At 37.5% G+C, this 23,876-nt stretch overlaps 1 protein-coding gene across 15 annotated transcripts in view; it reads left to right on the top strand.

Annotated features, from left to right (window-relative positions):
- Anks1b (ankyrin repeat and sterile alpha motif domain containing 1B) overlaps window positions 1-23,876 on the top strand; it is a 946,206-nt gene that overhangs the window by 555,931 nt on the left and 366,399 nt on the right. For 9 of the 15 annotated variants that reach the window (XM_042693321.1, XM_042693318.1, XM_042693325.1 and 6 more), the window contains exon 1: window positions 19,313-19,516. In XM_042693321.1, coding sequence (XP_042549255.1) covers window positions 19,313-19,516 — 204 coding nt within the window. Of the gene's footprint in view, window positions 1-19,312; window positions 19,517-23,876 lie in introns of those variants that run through there. The other 6 variants (XM_042693313.1, XM_042693310.1, XM_042693314.1 and 3 more) reach the window with 1 other exon arrangement.

Genomic DNA, 23,876 nt, shown 5'->3' with positions numbered 1-23,876 from the left:
TATGTGCTGACTAATGTGTGATGCCCTTTATAGAAATTATGTCCTTTTAATCAGAGTGCAATCTTGAAATATAAGGGTAATTTCTAACCCTCAGTTTAGAGATAAGCAATCTAATGCTCAGAGTGACTAAGGTAATCTAAGAGCACATAGCTAGTAAGTGCTATAGCAGTCATTCATCACTTCATGATTTCACAAACCAAATTCTGAGAGCACAGTGTGTAGAGTGCTTTGCACTGAGTCTTTTTTTTTTAATTGTGAAAATACCATACAGAGGGGTTACAATTACATGGGCAAGATAATGAGTACATTTCTTATCAAACATTATTACCTTCTCCTTTGTTTCCCCTTCCCATCCCTTCCCACCTCCCACCCCCCAGTCCCCTGGACTGAGTCTTGATGGAAGTTGACAAAAATGACTTATAACACTGCACATTATTATTGCTAGCTATAGGTATTCCTTTTAAGAGTATTTTAAGGTAGACAGGCATTGTTCATCACAGTCCACAGGCATGAAAGCTGAAGCTCAAGGTTATACAGATCTGCATCTATGGAATGTAGATCTCTACCTGCTGGCCCAAGACAGTGTGAATTTGAACCTCTGCATCTTTTCATCATTTATTATGCATATATTCTACAATCTCAAATAGAGCTAAACTGTATTATATATAACATATATTATATAATATATTATATAGATGTAATATATTATATACTATATAACATATTATGTAATGTTGCATATATGTGTGTCATTGTATATAATCATATAATTATATAATACATATTATATAAATGCTATCTAGTCCTGTAGATCAAGTTCAACGACACCTCTTTCTCCCATATTGATCTCTAACTTTTTCAGTCACTTACCATGAAGTTTATTGATATTGCTTCTTGACATATTTTTAACCTTTTTGTCAATGAATGTACGTACCTATAGAGCTCCATGAAATTGCAATAAAGTTAGAAGATGCACTGTCTTATTAAAGCCTTTTATTACCTTGCATCAGTGCTAAACCATAAAGAAGAAAAAAATTGAATATCTAAATAAGGAGTGGTCATATTCTAAACAACAGGTAACTTAATGTGCAAATAATCTAGAACCATTCTCTACAATTTAGAAAATACTCATTTGAGATGGTAAATCATTTTAATTGTTGGCTGTATGAGGTTAGGAAACATCAATCTGTACCTTCCTTGGGATTCATGTTAAAAATTAGTACTTCAAAGAACCCATTTAACTTGCATTTCTCAAAATTTATTGGTCACTGATTCTGATTTTGTATTATTTACTTTACTTCATGGGAATGAAAAAAAAGAGAGAAACTTTGAAAAAAAGCTTGTTGGCCCAAACACAGCCCTGGATTATTCCCTACATTCCTTTTATTTGGCAAATCACATCTAAATTGTCCGTATCATCAATAGAAAATGAAAGCCATTGTAGCAATATCTCTAAATCCTTCAGATATGGATGTACCCATTCATTTCTTTATATATATATATATACATATTTTATATAATTAACAAAACTAAAACCATCTTTTCAGCTCATACCTGTAAAACTAGCTGCTAGAGAGGTAGAGATCAGAAATATTAAGGTTTAAAACCAGCTCTCCCCCTCCCAATAAGCACATGAAACCCCATCTAACTAATAGAACTGAGTGTAGTGATTCACATCTATCATGCTAGCTACACAGGAAGAATAAATAGAAGGATCATGATCCAGACAAGCAAAAACAAGACCGTTTTCAAAAAATAGAAAAACCATAAATGGTTAAGGGCATTGTTCAAGTTGTACTTGCCTAGCAAGTTCAAAGCCTTGAGTTCAATCCCCAGTACCACCAGAAAAAAAAATATTTTCTTTTTTTTTTTTTGGGGGGGGGAGGGGTGGGCGGTCAGTCGTGGGGCTTGAACTCTGGGCTTAGGCGCTGTCCCTGCGCTCTTCAGCTCAAGACGAGTGCTCTACCACTTGAACCACAGTGCTACTTCCAGTTTTCTAGTAGTTTATTGGAGATAAGAGTCTCACGAACTTTCCTGCCCAGGCTGGCTTTGAACCTTGATACTCAGATCTCAGCCTCCTGAGTAGCTAGGATTATAGGCATGAGCCACCAGCACCCAGTTAAAAAAAAATATTTTTTTTCCTGAAAATTCTATTTGTTTGAATCCACAAATTAGACAATATTATTAGTCAATATCAGTCTGAAAAAGAAAAATTTCTTTTATGAAGGTTAACTTGATATTTTAGTACACATAAAATAAAACAAAAATACTTTTGTTCATTAACCTGCTACTTAAGAATCTTCCACTTTGAGGCTATGAAAGTAACTTCTCTTTGATCTTTGTCCAAATGAAAGCTGACATCTCCTAGAACAATAAGCTTGCAATAAAATAAACATAGATTAAAGTTCAGTAGATGGCTGGGGATTTGGAGAGACAGAACACTGATCTGAAAAATGATGAAGTTTTAGTCAAAAGCAAAACACTGAGAACCAAGAAAGCCATGGTTTCTTTTGTAGAAGAGAAAAAGTAGTAATTTTCCTTACTCATCACAAGGGTCATGGATTTAGAAGATAGGTCAATTGCAGAAAAAATATTACTAATTATTTTATGTAACAGATGTTCTGAAGTATCCCCCAAAATAAGCTGTAGAGAAATGTATTTTTATGCTTACATTTGATAAAAAGGGGAAAGTTGTGTAGATTAGTAAAAGGGTTGGATAAAATAATATTAAGCCATAGGGACTTAGTGAGGTCTCTTTGCTCAGATTCTTCTAAGCTATACTTTCCCCTTCATATGACAGGAAAGATGTCATATGAAAACCTTTTACTGAGGAAAGGAGCAGCCACAGGCCTTCCTAGGTTTCATGAAAGCTTCAGGGTAGAAAAGGAAGAGGAAAAACGGAAGTTAGGAGAGCTGCTGAAAGACCTTCTTTCTGAGGGCCTTCCTGTGTCCTTCAGTTCAAAATATTCAAAATCCCTGGGTTTTGGGGTACAGAATACCCTCCCAAATAAGCCCTGATATTTCAACCTGGAAATTCTTATGTTATGGTGTTTTCAATTTTGCCCAAAGCCCTGACATTTTCAATCTGGTAATTCTGATTTTATGATGCTTTCAAGTTTGTTCAAACCAGTACATATACACTTTTTGAAAGTGGTAAAAAAAAAAATTAAAAAATAAGGGATTTCCTTTAGGAAATTGCCTCCGTTTTAGGCATCTTCCCCATTTTCTATAATAATATCCATAATATGCATTTGATTCTGAGAATCACTGTCATTATTTAAATGAGTGTTAAAGCCTATGATTTATTATATCATTGCTAACATCTTTATTATTGTTATCTCCATGTTTATCATTATTTTTATTTCCCCAATATAAGGTGTAGTTACTAATGGTTAAGAAGTTGTAAGTGGATCAACAGTTATCTAGCACTTTAATGTGATTTCACTGCCTGGTGCCAGTGGCTCACTCCTGTAATCCTAGCTACTCAGGAGGCTGAGATCTGAGGATCAAGGTTCAAAGCCAGCCTAGGCAGGAAAGTTCGTGAGACTCTTATCTCCAATAAACCACTAGAAAATTGGAAGTGGTGCTGTGGCTCTAAGTGACAGAGCACTAGCCTTGAGCTGAAGAGCACAGGGACAGCGCCCAAGTCCAGAGTTCAAGGCACACAACCGAAAAAAAAAAAAAAAGTGATCTCACAATTTTTTGTATTTTATTTAAAACATACCTAAAACTACAAAAAAAAAATCGTTGTTATTTTTCATAAGAACAATTAATTTTTATAAAAATGGCATTCTATAACAGGAATCTAGCTTGGTAAAAGCCAATAAAGAAGAAATTAGAAACTCAAGATAAAAATACAATTGGGCACTGATGACTGTAGTCCTCACTAATTGAGAGGATCACATAGCTACTTCATGACACAGCTACTTGTAATCCTAGCTATGAAATCAGAAGGATCACAAATCTGGGCCTGCTGTTGCAGAAACCATTGTGGCACCCTTAACTAAGAGCTGGGCATGGTGATATGTGTCTGTCATCCTAGTGATGCAGGAGGCTGAGATTGGAGGATCATGGTTACAGACCAGTCCAAGCAGAAAAGTCTGCACGACTCCATCTCTATGAAATGATATCACATGCCTGTCATCCCAGCTACTGTTCGAAGCAAAAAATAGGAGGGTCATGGTCCAGACAAATATTATGGTAGGAAGAGAGGTCCTTACCTCAAAAACAACCAGTATAGAAAAGCAGGCCTCAATGGTAGAGGCCTATCAAGTTTGAGGCCCTGAGTTCAAGTTCCATTACTACAAAAGATACAAAAATGAATATCAAAGTATCATAGTCAATGGAAAAAGAAAAGGTCAATTAAATAAAACATATGAATTGAAATTGACAACAGATGCATTTACATAAAATTTTAAGCTGTGACCATCATTTGTCACAATAATGTAACCACAGTGGAATCTAAGAAGACTACTAGACTACTAACTGTCCATGAACACTTTAAAAATTAGTTGGTGGTAGAAGAAGTTAACATGGAACAGAAAGGTCTGTGAATGCAGTGAAAAGCAGCATGTTGAAAATTTTATCTGTATATTATTTTAAGAAAACAAAATACACAGTGACTTTAGAATTCAAAGTAATATCATTGTTATTCTCTCCACTCACTGTTAGCTCCCTGAATGCTTCTGAGATGATTTTTAGTAATTTTTATTTGCTTGCTTTTTTTTTTTTTTTGCCAGTCCTAGGGCACTGTCCCTGAGTTCATTTGCTCAAGGCTAGCACTTTACCACTTGAGACACAGCGCCACTTCTGGCTCTTTCTGTGTATGTGGTACTGAGGAATCATGCATGAGGGCTTCATGCATGCTAGGCAAGCACTCTACTATTAGGCCACATTCCCATATCCATAATTTTTATTTTTCAAAAACTTATTTTAGATTCTAGTGGTTTTACAGTAGACTTCCTTTAATGATCACAAATTTTATTAAATCAATAATTATTATTTATATATTAAAATACATGAAGGAAATAAAATGATGTCTTATTTCCTTTGTGTACACATATACAAAATATAAAGGGGTATATCAAAAACTAGTCACAGGAAATTCAAGTTTCAAGTATAACTTGTTCCTATTGAGTTTATTAATACCCCACCTATATCCATGTCTCTGCTGTGTTCTACTCCATATTGGATTCCTTCTCAGGTTCCAAGCTCTTGAGTTTTAGAGGATTGACAATACTATAAACCCAATGTCTTAACAATTTTATTTTCTGAATATACAGTAAGGGGAGTGGTTTTATTAAAATTCTCTGATCTGGGTCATTTGTTCAACTTGAGTCAAACACTCTGGCCAAGGAAGCATAATAAATGGCCAGATATATATTATTTGTTGCTGTTTATAATAATTTATAACAAGAAAACTAGTTTTAAAACCCCACTTTTTTTTAAATCTCCAGTTTCAGTGGGCCAGGAATCTAGGTGTAGCTTAATGGGATCCTTGCTTCAGCCTTAACAAAGGTGTTTGCCAGGGATGAGGGCTTACCTGAAGGCTCTATTGGGGAAAGACCCATTTGGCAGCTAGCTTACCTAGTGGTTGGCAGCAGTCAGTTCATTTTGGGTTGTTAGCCTGAGGACTCATTTTCTAGCTGGTTGGTGGCCAGAAGTTTTCTGTTCTTTGCCATGGGTTTCAACACATCACCTTTATCAAAGCCAGTGTGGGAGAAGTTCTCCTAGCATGGGAGAGGTAGACATTTTGCAATGTAATTTTGAGGATGATTACAAAATACTAACTCGAAAGCTTATACTTAGCTATTTAATATTAGCTGTTCTATTGATCAGAAGTTAATTACTCAAGGGGAGGAAATTGCACAAAGCCATTAAGACCAGGAAGTAAGAATCAATGGGGAATCTTCCAAGCCTCTTTACATATCAAATGTAAGTCAAAGTACAGTAACTAAGAGTGAGTAAAAGGATTAATTAGGATTAATCCCACAAGGAAAATTGGGTCATTATCAGAAGAGAGGTATGGCTGCCTGGCCGTGACTGTAACTGTCCTGGGCATATGAATGTTCTGAATTGTAGGGAAAGCAGAAGAGAGCATCCTCACCCCATGACTCTGAGTCACTGAATCTCATTGTTTATATGTTAGATTCCATAACTATGTGCTTATATCATAGAATTAAAAAGTTTTGGTATATTAATTTAACATTTCTAAGCCAGCTCCATGTTTTCTTCATTTTTTGGTTTATATTATGTTTCATGAATGCCTTGACATGACTAAGGTTAAATTTTCTGTATATGAAGTTACTGAGATTTTCTTAACTGTGAAAATTACATTGACACAAAGTTCAAATTCTTTCAAAGCTCATCTTACCTTTACTTAAAGAACGCTTTAATGGCTGTTAAGAAAAACAAGTGTTTAGCCTTTCATTTAGCAGAAAATAGAAATGAGCAATACCCTTGAGGAAAAAGAGTTTGGGGACTCTTCTTCATAGAAATTAAAGATGTATCAGTTGGCTTTGTCAAAAAAGCAAACAAGTATTTTCCCATACATTTTCAAAACAGTCAAATAGAAATAAGTATTTCTTCTGTATTCAGACCACATCATAGAGCTCTGCCAAAGAACCATAGGTGTTAAGTGTGACCCAGAGTTTCCTCCTGAGTTCTTCTGAAAGCCAAGAGAGCATGGCTTTTAGATTGTACTTATCTCAGAGAGACAGTTATTTGACATTGGTTTCTGATGCATGAGCCAATTATTATTAATATTATTACATGCATTATGACAATTGTAGATAAATATAGCTAATATGCTTATAGACTACATTTATTGATATTTTCACTCAATGTTTTATTTAGTGCATATTATATACTAATTATTATTTCAGCACTTCCCATATTTATCAATACCTTAAGTCCTCTTAGCAAAATCTTTGAAAAAGTTATTAATTTCTGTTTTTAACTACTTGGTATCAAACTTTATTCTCAAAATATTTGTGAAACTCCTATGTATCAAAAGTTGTTTTAGGCACTAAGAAGACAATGAGAGGGAAACCTCTATCTCTCAACAATAAGGAGAAGAGACAACACCTGTCTTAACTGTCTATCAAAATGGAGGAAAATGTTCTCCCCTGAAAATGATTTCTGTTAATATATATTATCCATAGGAGTTTCATTGTGATATTTCCATACAAGCACACAATTTCTTTTTCATTACTTTGTCATGCAGGTAGTTTGAGTTTTGACATTGTTTTTTAGCAACAATGAGTGTCCAGCTCTGTTTGAATCATTAGACAGTCTTCCCTATTAGAAGAATCAATGCCAAGTCTACCTTCTGCAATCAAGGCACCACTGACCAAGTTTCTTTCGCAGGAAATGCAATTGTTGTTGAACCAGGGCTTACTATGGAAGGTTCTAAGTGATTGGGTCTCCTTTGCCCTTGAGATGATCTCTTAGAATATTTAATTAAGTTGTTTTTACTTACTCCTTAAGAGTGAAAGCCGAATAGACTTCCTATAGCTCCCTATTTCTAATTTCTCCTGTCAGTTCATCCCCTCTGTCCTCTAAGTGATGCAAGAAAAATTAGGTCACATGCCCCTGCTCTCAGGAAATAATAGCTGTCATTTTTCTTGATACACAAGTCCCTTGATTGTCTCCTGTCTACTTGTCCTGCCCTCGTTTGAGTTCACAGATTCCCTTCTTCACCCATGAGCATAAAACCTTTGAATTCCAGCAATAATTTTTAGTTACTGGGTCATGTGTGGTTACCTGTGCATGCATTGTTCCCTCTGCCCCACACCTTCTGTTTGCCTCACAAGCTCCTTCAAGTCAAAGTGTCTGCCTGTGTAAGCTCTTTATCCAGACAAAATGAAGCATCCATCTCTTCCTTCTACACTTTGTATATCTCGTACACATCTCCATTATAGCCTTGTTCATCCTGCAGGACACTTGCCTTCCCCCAGAACTGGAAGATCCTTGAGGCCAGGGCAGGTTCCTTCTACTGGTCTAACCCCACGGTTGTTACACAGAGGCCTCAGTGCCTTAATGCTCTTCTCAGATTCTCATTGAGGAGTCCAACACTAGCCAGAAACCTTAAAAGAAGGGAACATAAGAATGAAATCAATGGGAATTACTATTCTTTTTCCAATCAGGTATGGCATATATACATATATATATATATACATATATATATATGTATATAAATTTTGTTTTCTGCCAGAAGATTTTAGCATTTTAGGCTTAAATTTCATTTCTTATTTTAGACCATACCCCAGCACATAAGTTGTCAGATCTGTTTAGTAAAGGCTGGTATTTCTTAAGTGCTCCATGAAGTTTTTTAGTTCAAAATAAAATGCAAAGCCTTAGAGTAAATTAAATCTGAGCTCCCGGCTTCCCTTTGCATTTAGATCACACCAAGGCATGATCTTGGAACATTTTCCTAGTTGAATCTTGGTTTTTATGTACTCTGTTGACCCCCATTTTCTACAATTTCTGGAATAAGTAATCCCTTTTCTTCTTCTTCTGTCTGTTGTCTTCTGTCTGTCCTTTTTCTTCACTTTTGTTTTGCATTTCTATTTTGGGGTTCCAGAAAAATTATGTCTTTATCAATAGAAAAGGCATCATCTTTTTTTGGGGGGGGGGTCCGATCGTGGGGCCTGAACTCTGAGCCTGGGCGCTGTCCCTCAGCTCTTCAGCTCAAGGCTTGCGCTCTACCACTTGAGCCATAGCGCCACTTTCGGCTTTTTTCTTTTTGCTTATGTGGTGCTGGGGAATCGAACCCAGAGCCTCAGGCATGCAAGGCAAGCACTCTGAACCACCTTCCCAGGCCCAAAAGGCATCATCTTTATCATCTCTTTTTCTGTTAATTTTCATTCTCAGTTTTTCCTCCTAAGGAACATGATTGTATGGTTTATAATTCTCAGCTCAGAGGACATTTAGGATTGGGAAAAAATAAGGTACTGTTATTTTCTACTCGAAAATTGAGTTGTACATCAGAGATCTTTCTTACACTGTCCTACTGGGGAGAACTCTGATTATATCTAGTTTCTGCATCTGCAGTACACACAAGGCAGGAAGCTTGGCTTATAGAGAGCCTTCAGTTGTCAATTGATTGAGCAGTTACTCTCCCCAATATGCAACATTTATCGTACCCTTAAACATAACCAGGCCCTATTTGAAATATGGTGGAATAAATAACCGATCATTCCTTTTGGTTAATCATGAAGCTAGGAATAAAAACCATCTTTTCTTTCCATTTCTAGACCCACACTTTTTTCTTCTCTTTTTGCCTTCAGATGGATTGCAAATACCAGGCTGCTTGGCACTGAAAACCTGACCATTGGTACATACTAGATAATAAAAAGCCCTTAATGATATCATGGGTTTGCTGTTCATTCCATAGTACAATTATCTTTCCTCTATTATTTAGCCAGATTGCTCACCCTGTGAATTTTTTTTTGGTCTGTTAGAAACAAAGAGAGCTGAGCAAAGAAAAGCCCTGATGACTCAAGTCCAATCTCCCTGGTTGAGGGGCTGAATGAACAACTCAATGTATACTCTCCCGGTGGGACAGATAATAATAGGTCTCCATTATTAAAATAGCCCTTTCTGCATCACAAAGCTTTCTCACCTATGTTATTTCATTGCAACTTCAAATATTACCAGGAGGTAGATAAGGTGAAGTGTCTCCACTGTGCCAAAGAGCAACAATGCCACAGAAATTTGGTCAAACAGAAGAAGAGTACCTTTTCTGTTATTCCTATTTTTAAAAATCACAGCACAAATATCGAAATAGAGGAAAGCCAAGAAGCAAGCCCAACCAGCATGGCCCAGGGGGCTGAGCTCCCACCCTCCAGGCTGTATAGGCTCTGCCCATTGCAGACTGGCAGAGTACCATGGGGAATCCACTCCCACAGCTGCAATCCAAGAAGTACAGCCTCGCCCTTTGTTAGCACCAGAGGAAAGCACCCTTCTCCCACTTCTCATTATTTCTTCCTGAAGTACAGAAAGAAGTATTTTCTTCTTTGCTAATGAAAAAATAACTAAGAGATCTCTGAAAATAATCCAAATGTTATTTACCTTCTACTTTTAAAAGAACTAATTTGAGAACATCATATTAAAATCATGGATGTATGTCGATGGGAGTGTAACAGTTTCCAGACTCTGTCCTGGAGTAAGAATTCATCTATCTCATCTCCGCAGGCTTTCAGTTGCTCTGAAATAGACAGTAAGACTGAGGTCAGATCCTGTCAGATGATTGGTCCCTCCCCTGATGGGACCAATCACCTTGGCATTTTATTAGAGCAGGATATTGCTTGCTCCCACTGCCTGGCACTCTCCTTTCCTAGATACCAGAATGACTTGTTCCTTCATTTTTAAGTACTTCTTCACATGTAAGAAGCATTTCTTCACTATTCTGTGATTGATAATTCTCCTTCCACATCATTCTTTATTTCCTTTTCCCATTTTGCCTTTTAAAATCTTTTAGACCAGATTTATTTACACATAATTGACCTAAAATAAAATATGTATCTTTGAGAGTACATACTTCGATGTTTGGCAAGTGCACCTGTAAAAAATTATCACCACATCTGGGTATCAGTATGCTCCTGTTGCTACTCAAGAGTCTGAGACCTGGGGAATTAAGGTATGAAGTGACCCAGCTAAGAAAGTCTGCAAGACTCCATTTTTCAATTAGCCAGCAAAAAGCTGGACTTGAGATGTGGCATAAGTGGTAGAGTGTCAGCTGTGATCAAGAAAGCTAAGCAAGGACAAGGCCCTGAGTTCAACCATTGGGACAACTATGGGAGAAAAAAAATCATTACAACCCAGAAAATGAGCATATGTATCGCCCCAAATGTTTTCACATACTCATTTTTAATCCCTCCCAACCTCTTTCTCCCATTCCCAGATATTCAATAATCCCCATTTTGTCACTACAGATGAGTTTGTGCCCTTCAGAACTTTGTATGTAAATGGAATCCACGAAGTATATTCTTGGGGTGTGGTCCAGTTTTCTCCCCACCCAAAATAATTATATCATGCTTTGTATCAACTGTCGCATGTTCATTGTTGATGAAAGTCTATTATATGGACATGCTATATCTGTATGTCCACTTGTTGAACACAGGCTGCTTCCAGTTTTCTATTACAAAGATAGCTGCTGTGAATACTCATATACAAGTCTAGATAAGTCACATACTTTCATTTCTCTTGTGTAAATATTCAGCAGTAGAATAGCTGGGCCACATAACAGAGGTATATTTAGCTTTTTAAGAAACCATCAAACTTTTTCTGACATGATATAACATTTTATATCTGTACCAGCTGTGTTTGAGACTCTTACTTGACCTGCATTGTCACTTGATTCATATCCTTGCCAATGCTTGGCATTTTCAACTTAAAAAAAATTAAATATCCTAATAATCATCTAGTCTTTTGGGTTTACCTTTCTCAGTATGAAACTTCCACCCTATAAGGAGGCAGTGACCCGATGCTCCCAGCCTATCAAAACAGGTACAGGTTATCCATCTGTGAACCAGGGCTGGGTAGGTAGATGAAGAAAGCCCTGGACCTCTAACTCATGGAGATTGGAAAGGCTGGACTGCACTTTTTTTGTTTTCTTTGGGGGGAGGAGGGGAATGTTGGAAGGAATACTGAGGTTTGAACTCAGAGCATTGTGTTTGCCAGGCAGCACTTGAGTCTCAGCCCCCTTTGCTTTTGTGTTATTTTGAGTTGCACTTATACTCCTATTGGTCTGGACATGACGCTGTTTAGGCTTCTGTAACTGGGATGTCATTATGACCAGGTAAGAATCACATATACAGACTGCTGGCATCAAGCCAAAATCCTGATCTCTGCCTTCCTGAGTTATAGATGTGAGCCACTGGGCTTGGCTGACCTGTCTTTTTTTTTTTTTTATTGTGAAAATACTGTACAGAGGGGTTACAATTACATGGGCAAGATAATGAGTACATTTCTTATCAAGCATTGTAGCCTCCTCCTTTGTTTCCCCTTCCTATCCCTTCCCATCCTCCCCCCACCCCCCCCCCCCACTCAGTCCTCCGCCCCCACCAAAGCTGTAAAATTCGTTTTCGACATAACGTCTTGTACATCTCATTGTTGCGATGGGTCCACCTGTATCCGTAGTTAAACGATTTGTTTTCTCCCTTCCTCTCCACAAATTATACCAACATCAAATACAGTGAAAGCAGTGGTTATACCGTGGGGGAGGGACATACAAAGCAACAAAGAAATCATCCTATAAATGTGTTAGAAACAATCGCATGAAAGAAAAAAACATTTGAATACAAATCTTAGGGTTCATTTCCCTAACATCAACTTATCTAAACTTTTCTGCAACTCAGACATATGCTAGTTATTGCAAATAAGGGAGACCATGGGACCTATGTTTCTTTGGGCCTGGCTTACTTCACTTAATATAATTTTTTCCAAGTCTTTCCATTTTCTAACAAATGGGGTGATACCATTCTTTCTGATGGAGGCATAGAATTCCATTGTGTATATATACCGTTTTGATCCATTCATCTACTGAGTGCCATCTCGGTTGGTTCCATATCTTAGCTATGGTAAATAATGCTGAAATAAATGCTGGTAGCTTTAGTGTGGTCTTGTTTGTGATAATTTGGGTAAATGCCCAAAAGTGGGATTGCTGGGTCACAGGGGAGCTCTATGTTGAGTCTTTTGAGGAACTCCATACTGCTTTCCAAATGAACAAGTTTACACTCCCACCAACAATGCAGTAAGGTTCCCTTCTGTCCACATCCCCTCCAGCATCTGTTGTTATTAGAGTTCTTGATTTTAGCCATTCTAACTGGGGTGAGGTGGTATCTCAATGTTGTTTTGATTTGCATTTCTTTTATGGCTAGGGAGGTTGAGCATTTCTTCATGTGTCTATTGGCCATCCTTCTTTCCTTTCAGAGAAGTTTCTCTTTAAGTCTTTAGCCTACTTATTTATTGGGCAGTTGTTTCTTTGAGGATTTGTTGTTGGGGGATTTAATTTTTTGAGTTCCAGGTATATTTTAGATATGAGACCCTTGTCCGTTGTATGGCTAGTGAAGATCTTCTCCCAATCTGTGGGCTTTCTATTGATCTTGCTAGCTATGTCCTTTGCCATGCAGAAGCTCTACAATTTCATGCAATCCCAATTGTCCAACCTTTCTTTGATTTGTTGTGTTTCTGGGTCTCTTTTAAGAAAATTTCTGCCTGTGCCAAGGAGACCTACGGTTTCTCCTATTCCATCCTGTAATGTTTTCAGAGTGTCTGCTTTGACTCCGAGGTCTTTGATCCATTTGGAGTTGATTCTGGTGCAGAGTGATATATAAGGATCTAGCTTTAGTTTTCTACAAGTGATAAACCGATTTGCCAGCACCATTTACTGAAGAGGCTGTCTTCTTCCATTCTATTTTTTTTTTTGTCGGTCGTGGGGCTTGAACTCTGGGCCTGGGCGCTCTTCAGCTCAAGGCAAGCGCTCTACCACTTGAGCTACAGCGCCACTTCCGGTTTTCTGGTGGTTTATTGGAGATAGGAGTCTCACGGTCTTTCCTGCCCGGGCTGGCTTTGAACCGCGATCCTCAGATCTCAGCCTCCTGAGTAGCTAGGATTACAGGCGTGAGCCACCAGCGCCCGGCTCCATTCTATTTTTTTAGCTCCCTTATTGAAGATTAGATGGCTCTAGGTCTGTAGGCTCATTTCTGAGTTTTCAATTCTATCCCATTGGTCCTAAAGTCTGTTTTTGTGCCAGTACCAAGCTGTTTTGATTACTATGGCTTTGTAGTAGAGTTTGAAATTTGGTATTGATATTCCTTCAGCACTGTTCTTTCTGTTGAGGATCGTTTTTGCTATTCTGGGTCTTTTATTGTTTCATATGAATTTTTGAATTACCTCTTCTATTTCCTTGAAGAATGAGGTTGGAATATTGGTAGGTATCACATTGAATTTGTAGATAGCCTTGGGAAGTATTGCCATTTTCACGATGTTGATCTTCCCAATCCAGGAGCACGGGAGTTTCTGCCACTTTCTACGTTCTGTTTTGCTTTCTGACCTGTACTTTTGATGTGATGTGTGCCCTTAGCTGGAGCAGAGGAGGGCAGAAACCATTCCTCTGAGTATGTTCATCCCAAGCGGGCGAGGGCCTCTGGGGTGGACTCAGGCTGGAGCGGGGGAGCAAGTCCCCCCTCATCTGCCACAGAATTGTTCTCATCTCACCAAGTTTTAGCTATGATAGTATTTTAAATACCAATAATATTTTAGTTCATTTTTCAACAGTGCCTTGTACATCTCATGTTACTTGTATCCCTATTTAAACATTTTGCTTTTTCCCTTCCCCTCCCCAAATTATACAGACATCAAATATGTGAAAACAGGGGTTATGCCATGGGGGAGGAGCATACAACGCAACAGAAAAATCACATGGTACATTATAAATATGTTAGAAACAATGGCAATAAAGAAAAAAACCACTTGTGTCCCTATCTTGGAGTGGTGGATGTGAAAGGGAAAGGAGGGTAGGGGAAAAACAAAGGAGGGGGGTAACAATGCTCAATAGGAAATGTATTCATTACCTTGCTCATGTAACTGTATACTGTCTACTATTGTTATAATATAATTATATTTCTAATTATAGCTTAAGATATGATTATTCTTTTAGATATTAGCTATTATTCTTTTAGATATTTTAGATAAAATATTTTGACTACGTTTTTATCTGCTATGTAGCTTTAGGATACTGCAGAAACTTTGAATGATTGTTTTAATTGTAGCATTAGGTTTTGGAGTTTGGGGATGTTGTTTTGATTTTGTTGTTTTGTTTTGTCTTGCTTCTTCCTTCAGTTTTTAGCACTTATGTTTATTTGACTAGTTTCTCACACTGCCATTCTGGAAGTAGAACTCCTGGAATTATGTTTTAGAAGAACATGTCAAAGAAGATTCCTGGTCTTATCACATACTTTGAGCATCAGTTTCCTTATCATAAATGCAAACAATTATTCACACCACAGTACTGGCAGTTTATCCTTTCCCTCCTCATTGACCACTTTGGAAACTTTAAGAAATTCTGGCTGAAAAGAAGAACTGCCCCCAATAACACTTTGTCATGTTTTATGACATTTTAAGACTCAAGAAATTATTTTTATATAAAGTGAGGACTGTGAGAAAATAATCTTCAAGTCTGAACCAGAAGTTTGACCAATAAGAAAATAGTGTAACAAAAACAGAAAACAGCACCATTACTGAAGGTTTTGGGGTTTTTTTTTCTCTCTCTCTCCATCTGCACTTTTTTCTACCTCCCCCTCTCCCAACTTATTGCATTCTACCCTTTTACCAAGATAAGATTTTTAAAATCATAATTGTCATTATTTTCACAATGCTAGGGTTTGAACTCATGGCTTTGTGCTTGCTAACAAAGCACTCTATAGTTTGAGCAACACTCCCAATCCATTTTGCTTCAGTTACTTTTTAAACAAGGACTCATGTTTTTTTCTTAGGCCAGCCTGAATTCCAATCATTTTCATTCCCTCCCCCCCAAGGAATTAGGATGACACTATTACCATGCCCAATTTATTGGTTACAATGGGGTTGCTTATAAACTTTTGTTTGAGTTAAGCTGGGATTACAGGTATGAGCCAAGGTACCTGGTCCCAAAAATAAGAGAACTATTGCACACAAAGTGAAGGATTGAATATGTTAGAGAATTAAATTCAGAACATTTATATAAAGATTTGTTAAAAAACTAGTTAATTAGTAAAAAAAAAAAAAAACTAGTAATATTCTCACCTATATTTTCACACAAAAGTCTGGACTTTGAAACAAACCCTCTTTATTGAAAAATCAAAATATGAAGAGAGTCACTTCCAGTATATTCATTCACATATTTAACAATGATTAATAGCTAGAAATTTGTGGTTTATTAGTCACTTAGTTCCTAGGTTACATCTCAAGAAGCTGAGCTCTTAGGATGGTAGTTCGAAGTCAGCATGGAGGAAAAAAGCCTGTGAAACTCTTATCTCCAATTAATAAGCAAAAACCCAGAAGTGGAGCAGTGACTCAAGTTGTAAGCACTAGCCTGAACAAAAAAAAAAAAAAAAGCTCAGGGGAAGTACCCAGGCCTTGAGTTCAAGCCATAAGACTGGCACCAAAAAAAAAAAAAAAGAAAAGAAAGAAAAAAGAAAAGAAAAATGGATTTGAAGAGCTAGTGAAGCCAAAACTCACCATTGTCATGTTTACTCCATTTTGATGTAGGTGAATAAGGTATAACATAAAACTAGACACAGAAATATTGCAAATAGGATCCTTGGAGAAGCTATAATTAAGATTTAACTTTAATTTGACATGGGAACAACTTTAGACAAACAGCTTCTCATACAGTTTCTCATATTGAGCAACTGGCATCTGCTAAAACAGATTCATGCACTTCTACAAATCCTCTGATCTTCTTTAAAAAAACTAGAACCAATCAAGGATCAATTCTAATAAAATACAATGCAATCCATTTAGAGAGGCTCACTTAATAAGGGATAACGATAATGAACAAAAATCCAGACAGGAAAGTTCTATTTAAAAACTAAAAAAATCGCTGGGAAGGTGGCTCAGTGGTAGAGCGCTTGCCTTGCATGCATGAGGCCCTGGGTTCGATTCCTCAGCACCACATAAGCAAAAAGAAAAAAGCCGGAAGTGGTGCTGTGGCTCAAGTGGTAGAGCGCTAGCCTTGAGCTGAAGAGCTAAGGGACAGTGCCCAGGCCCAGAGTTCAGGCTCCAGGATAGGACCCCCCCCCCCAAAAAAAAGAAAGATGTACACTATCATGTTAAAAACTAAAAAAAATCTTCTTTTTAGTAAAAATATTCAAGACTTGGGATGGGGCAGAAAAATAAAAATATAAGTCCTAAATCTGAAACTAAGAGGGCCTCGTGGAGATTGGATTGTGAAATTACATCATATTGTTTAGCACATGAAACAGAATCCTTACTATGTGCACTGCCAGCAAGGCATATTCCTCATATTCAATAAATGAGTCTTTTATGTAAAGAACTATCACAGAAAGTAGAAAATACTTCATGATAGAAGGTCAAAAAATGCCATTTAAGACAGAGAAGGAAGGGAATCATCCCTTTCTTAGGATTAGAAGTTTCATAAAGAAAATGGTATTGAACCGAAAGCCAACATGTGGGGCAAAAATGTGAGGACATAATGAAAAGTAACCAGAGCATATTACAGGCTCTCTTTGGAAACCAGAAGCTATCCGACTTGCTGGGGATTTGGGGAAGGTAGGGAGAATATAAAGCGAGATGATTGACAGTCACTGCAAAGACCCCAAATGTCATCAAAATCTTTAGGAGCCAATGCAAAACCCAGCAGAGTTGTGAAACAGGAAGTCATCATCAAAACTGTATCTTTGATTATACAGATACCACGTCTAAACTAGATTTTAGAAATGTCAGAGGCAAGAAAACCATTACAGAAGCTATTGTTGCATTAGGCTAGGAGGGCTGCAACCAAGGGAACAAAATTAACATAGGTTACAGTAGGTGGCATTTCCATAAATATAAAACAGGAAACAGGTTTACAAGGGGTGACACTGTGATTAGGGATAATTACAATGTGGGAAATGGTGTCTGTAGTGAAAGAGGAGTATGAACTGTTTTCAGGTTTGTTGTCTGCATGCCAGAGAGATTGACAATGTCTCCTAGAAGAAAACCAATAAAGCTGAGATTTAGAGGGAAAAAAAAAATTTAACAGAAAAATGATGTCTCATTTCTTCAATAAAGATTTACTGGGCACTTACTGGGTGCCTGACATTGCTCTGGAAGTGGGGGTGAGAAAGTTATCTTTAATTTTTAAGACACTTTATGTGGACGAGGCCCTCTTCTCAGTCTGTGACTCCAGAGGAAGTACTGGAGCCAGAGAGTGGGAGGAAGGTAGGAAGTAAAATATCTCTAATAAAGGGAAGCTTTTGATGAATAGTAAGAGCTCTGTCACAGGCAGCATTCAAGCAGGGGTTGGATGTAATTCTTCCAGGAACACTGCTACAAAGAAATCTCAACCTTTCTGCAAGTTCTTTCCTGTGTCTTAGGAGTCTATGAGCCCCAGTAATGTAGTCCTTTGGGTTCTATTATTAATCTCTAGCTTCTCCCAATTATTAAATAAATTACTCAGTCTGTCTGCCATTCAGCAAAACTCGCACATTTACATCTGTTATTCTTGAATTATTTTTGGTTAGAGCTCTTCTTCATTAAAAAAAAAATTCTACCCAGTTAATATTACCTTTATAGCTATTTTAGAATGGTAACCCTGGTAGATTCGGTTATAAATACCAGGAGAAAGGAATTTCTTGTGCCTAATAATATTTTTGTTTGGAAGAAACCCTGGCAACTAAGGAATGAATTATCTTGACTTTAAGATTACAATGCAGTTTCTGTATATTGCAGTATTTTAAAAAGAAAAAAAATCTGAGAGATTTACTTTGATCTAGCACAGTAAAGAAAAAGAATAATAATTCTCCCAATGCTGTGAAGCTTTAGATCAGAAACATTAATCTGTGTTGCAATTTTTTTTAAAGAAAAGAAAGGAAAAGGAGAATGGGGGTGGGGAAAGGAACCTGTAGTGAGCTGTGTTCTAAGCTATAGTTCAGGATTTGCATTTCCTGGTGTCTTTTGAACCATAAAAATCCACAACAAATACCTCGGTAATGTATAACCAGTATGAAGATTCAATTCAGATTTAAGCACTTTGGTTTGCTTTTGAGTCTTGCTATTTTCTGCATTTGTTTTGACTGCTCTCATCATTCAAGATTGACGCTTGGATGGGCGTGTAGGAGGAAGCAGCAGCAGCAGGCTTACAGCTTGCAGACAAAAAAAAAAAAAAAAAACAAACAACCCTGCCTTATCTGATGGCTATTATTGAAAATGCGAGGTGTAGCCTGGGCTGGGTAATGAAGGGGAGCGCGCGAGGGGGAGCGAGGCGCATGGAGCTGCATACTGATGAGTGTAGGAGTACTTGATAAAAAGAATTCTGGCTGCTGGCCGTGCACGGCTCGTGGTGGAGTACTCCAGCAATCACATAGAACCGGCAGACCAGCCTAAGCTGACAGCTTGATATGCCTTCTTCTGCTGCCTGGTTTTGGGGGCTGTCTGACGTACTGGTCGGTAGTAAAGATTAATATGTAAGAAATGTGGAGCTAGGATCAAGTCATTCTCCACAGCCTGCCTGGCAAACTATGTTTCACTTCTGACTTTGCTGTCTCGCTGAGAACATTAATCTGTCAAGCTGGCGGGCTCCTTTGATAGCAACTTTCCCCGGAGCATGATGTGGCAATGCCACCTCTCAGCCCAGGACTACCGCTATTACCCCGTGGATGGCTACTCCCTGCTTAAACGCTTCCCTCTTCATCCTCTTACAGGACCTAGATGCCCTGTGCAATCAGTGGGACAATGGTTGGAAAGCATTGGGCTACCTCAGTACGAGAACCACCTGATGGCTAATGGATTTGACAATGTGCAGTTTATGGTAAGATGCTCTGTGTGTCCACGGAGCTGCCTTTTGTCTGTCTTGGCTTCTTATGTGTCTTACATGGCTCAGAGGCAGCCTGATTCGCAGCGAAACCGATCCGATTTCTGTGTGTGACTGCATCAGAAAATCGGATGCCCTTAGGACTGAACTTAAGTGTGGACGTATAGACACTTACTGCAAAACGAGATCTGTATGCATCCATTACACATGTGTCCTATGAATGAATCGGTAAGAGTACTATTTATAGGCAGTGAAAGAAGATTTAACATTTATATTTTCCCTGGCATTCTTTTGTGTGTGGTGGTGGTGTGTGTGTGTGTGTGTGTGTGTGTGTGTGTTTAAAATAAAATCTGCAATCTTAGAATACCCAGTTAGATTATATCACTCTTCCACTAATTCCTGAATTCATTTCTATAATTCCGTTATTCCTGAAGCAGATCATTTCACTTGAGCATCAGCATTTAGTGATTAATTAGGCAATTTGTTGTGTTGATTGTGAAGAGATCTTTTTTTTTTTTTGCCTGATATTGTCAACAAGCAGTTTAAATCATGTAGAGGACCAGTTCATTAGCAAACTGTTTCATACAGTCTATTCACCTCCTTACCCATGCCGACTGAAGAATGATGAAGCATTGTCTGTTACTTTCTGTGCAAAACAAACACTTCAGCCCATTGCGTGTCAGTATTTACGAAGAGGGGCTGATGCACTCAGTACATTCATGTACTTCTGAATCCTGGTCTCCATGCCGTGGAAACCAGGCATGTGCAAACTTCTTGCTGTGCTGCATACAGGCACGAAGGCGGATGGGGCAGTGTTTGGACAACAATCTAGCTTTCTAATCATTTCCATACCTCCCCCAGTGCTCATCAGTGCTCCTTGTTAAGCTACGTCACAGCTCTTGTTACCTTTCCTTACTATTAAGGTCCCATTGCACATATCACTGAACCCTAAATTCACAGGGAACATAATGCAGGCATGCAGTATACACATTGCTGGTAGAAATAATTAATAGCTGTCCTTAAATAAAATGCTACGGCTGACACCTGCCGCTGGCTAATGCCAGCACTTCTCATAAAAGTATTTGAAGCTAGTCAGAATTTTTTAAAATTTCCATTTGAGATTATTTTGCTCCAGGATTCTCTTGATTATTGTAGATCTGAAGATTATTTAAATTGTTAAACTTCTGCTTCCTCTCCAAAAAATATCTATTGATTTTTTAGTTAAAAAAAAGACAAATTTAGGAAGTCTTATGAGCTTTAAGTAGTTGTGTCCATATAGCCCTTTATGAGTGTCATGTTTTCTTGGCTTGTTGTTGTTTAAATAACAAAATATGTAGCTATTCTTTTTCTTGTACTTATCAAATGCTATCACTAGTTAGATAGACTAGATATTCTGAATATTGAAATAGGTCAAAAGTAAAAGATCTTCAATGGCTGTAAAAGTCTTAGGACACTGAGCAGATTTCAGACAGATTTGGGACACTAAGTAGATAGCATTAAGAATTAAAGGAATTATCAAACAGGAAGAAAGTCACTTCAGGATAACAAGATTACTGAACATTTTAAAATCTTTCTTTCTTTATACCTGTCTGCGTCAAGTGGGACGTCTTATTCCCATCTTTCAAGCCCTGGTCCAAATTGATTCTGGTACAAATTAATTCTGGTTCTTACGAAGTTAGACTTTTGGATTCCCTGGGTTATTTGGCCACATGGAAAGATTTTCATTCAGCTGAACTTCCCTCTGTACATTCCAAGCAAACATTTCCTCTCTGTATTATAATCAAATATAATCCCCAAAGCCTTTAACTGAATGAAAAGTTAATCAAATTTTAAATAAGAATAATTTGGGGAGAGATTGTAAAACACATTCATGAGCAAATTATACACAATCCTCCAAAATATATCTGGGAGGAAAAACTCCTTAGACATTCATGACAAAATCGGGGTTTAATCATAGACGATTGTCTTCCAGTTTAATTCCAAGTATTATGTGTAACTTTCCAGAAAACAAGAACATATTGCCAATTCAGACAAACTAATCAAATTTCCTGAGACAGAATTTTTAAAAAGACAATTCTGATTTGTCACATAGAGATGTTGATTAACTATGCACATGAAGCAAACCATAAAATGGTGTCATCAATTACTGATCTACATGTTGTTAAATACCATTTATTTGCTACTAATGTCATATGACAATTTTCTGCCTTTCTGAAAGTTATTTGATCTCCACAACCTGATTCATTTCATTATGAACTTAAGTATACTAAAAAGATTGACCACCTGAAGAAACAGAGTTTATTAATGTGGGAAAATCTGTTAGACCTGCTTAGTTTCTGCTTGGTATCATATTCTAGCTTTTGTTTTTCTTGAAGCACATTCTGACCTGCATTTATACATCCTGTTGCCAAAGCAACAAGCACCACGCTCCTATTAACTATGATGTAGCACAGGTCTTATTAGCTTTTAAGAACAAGACAGTAGACATCAAGAAGGTATAATTAATGTTGGCTGAAACATCATAGTATATCCGTGCACAGATATGCTTTATTTAGGAAACATTCTCAGGAGCTAATTTTTCATTTAATCAATATCCCACTAATGAATGTGAACTTAAAAGCTCCATATAAGTAACTTTCAGAGTAAAATATTTATTGAAGGGAGCAAAGCCATAAAAGAAAGCTGTAGAAGGCTTGAGACTTAAAAAGTAATTTTTGCTCCATCTGTTCTACATACTCTTATAGGTAAACACTATACACAGACAATTTCTTGATTATGGTTGTCTTACTTTACTAGATTACTTATAGCAATTCCTTCTCTTTTTGCTTTGAAATATCTGTCAATTCTTGATCGTCGTTTGGGCTCTTAATACCAATTCTTGATTTTTTTTAGATATGTGAAAATATTTTCTACATGTTCAGGATAAAATTCCAAACTTTCTCATAAAGCATTTATTGCATTCTAGTTTGCAGAGTAATTGAACACACGGATTCGGCACTTGGCACCCTGAAGTATATATAATAAATAGAAATGGAAACAATCAAACAGAAGTTACAGAAGTTCCTCGGGTCATAAACAAATGGGGGAATGTCACACCTCTGTTAAAATCAACAGCCCTTTTGCAGCAGAATCTGTATGAGGTTTTCCCCAGGCCTCTCCCTGCCTGCTCCTTTCCTAGCCAGTCCTTCCCTCCTGCTTTGACGTATCTGTTTGCTGCTCACCAGCCTCATTTTCTGAATTTGCAACTTATACAAGGTGTCAACGTTTCAGCATCCATGTTTTTCCCAAGGAGGAGCTAAGTAGGAGAAGTAACTTATACAGCACATACAGGCTTACCTATGTCTGTGACTGTTTCTACCATCATCTTTCTTTTCTAAAGTCTGATGACTGCTTCCTAAATTTTAAGTCTTCAATCATCGATTCCCTTTGTACTCCCTCCTCACTCCTCCTGGAACTCTTATTTCCTTTCTTTCCCCTTTATCTTTTGTTTCCACAGATGTAACTTAATTCCTGTCTGGTTACCTAATTTACCTTAATGACTTTGATCCACAGCAGCCTCTTTTTTCCCTATGAACCCATATACTGGTTACATCTGATAGAAAAATGGTATTTGTCATGTCCTCCTTCTTCCCCCAGAATAGCGGCGAAGTTTTCATTTGTGTGTATCCTGTCTCCCCCAACTAAACTGGCAGCTACGCAAGTCCCAATTCTGTATATTCAGTTTCCTTGCCTTTCACCAAACTTCTAGCATAAGCCCATGTACATTTATTTAAAAAATGCATAACAGATTATTATAGACAGACCTCTGGTATCCAGCAGTAGAATCCTGGTTTTGCCAATGGGAACACATAGCACCAGTTTCCTCTCATGCATTCAGCCGGTATTATTTAAATATTCTCTATGTTCCAAGTACAGTAGTAGACACTAAGAATGTAACAGTAAATATGACCCTTACATCCAAATTAATCATACTATTTTCATGTACCTTATACATGAGTTCCTCCTTACATACATACAAATGTACCTGTTCACACACATTATATTACAAGGATTTGTCCTACATCGTCCCATATAATTATCATTGTTTAGCACCTGTCCTTGCTAGCAATTGTCCTCAACACCAAATTACAGTAGGCCATGCAAGATATAAAATCTGTCATTGCATAAAGTAAAAAAAGATGCTGATAACATAAGAACACGTGGTAGATTGATAGTCTGAAAACTATAATAAGAAATTTATGTTACTAAGAAGAGGACTGACTCATAGCCTTACCATGGTAACTAGCTGACAGTTATATTTGTAAAATCTAACTAAAAAGGGAAAAGGATGAAATTATATCAACTCATTTTTATAAGG

Source organism: Dipodomys spectabilis, unplaced genomic scaffold (genome assembly GCF_019054845.1).
Source record: "Dipodomys spectabilis isolate Male_0828 unplaced genomic scaffold, ASM1905484v1 ptg000163l, whole genome shotgun sequence".
Taxonomy (NCBI): domain Eukaryota; kingdom Metazoa; phylum Chordata; class Mammalia; order Rodentia; family Heteromyidae; genus Dipodomys; species Dipodomys spectabilis.
Note: the sequence above shows the minus strand (reverse complement) of the source record. Positions and strands in the feature narration are given on the sequence as shown.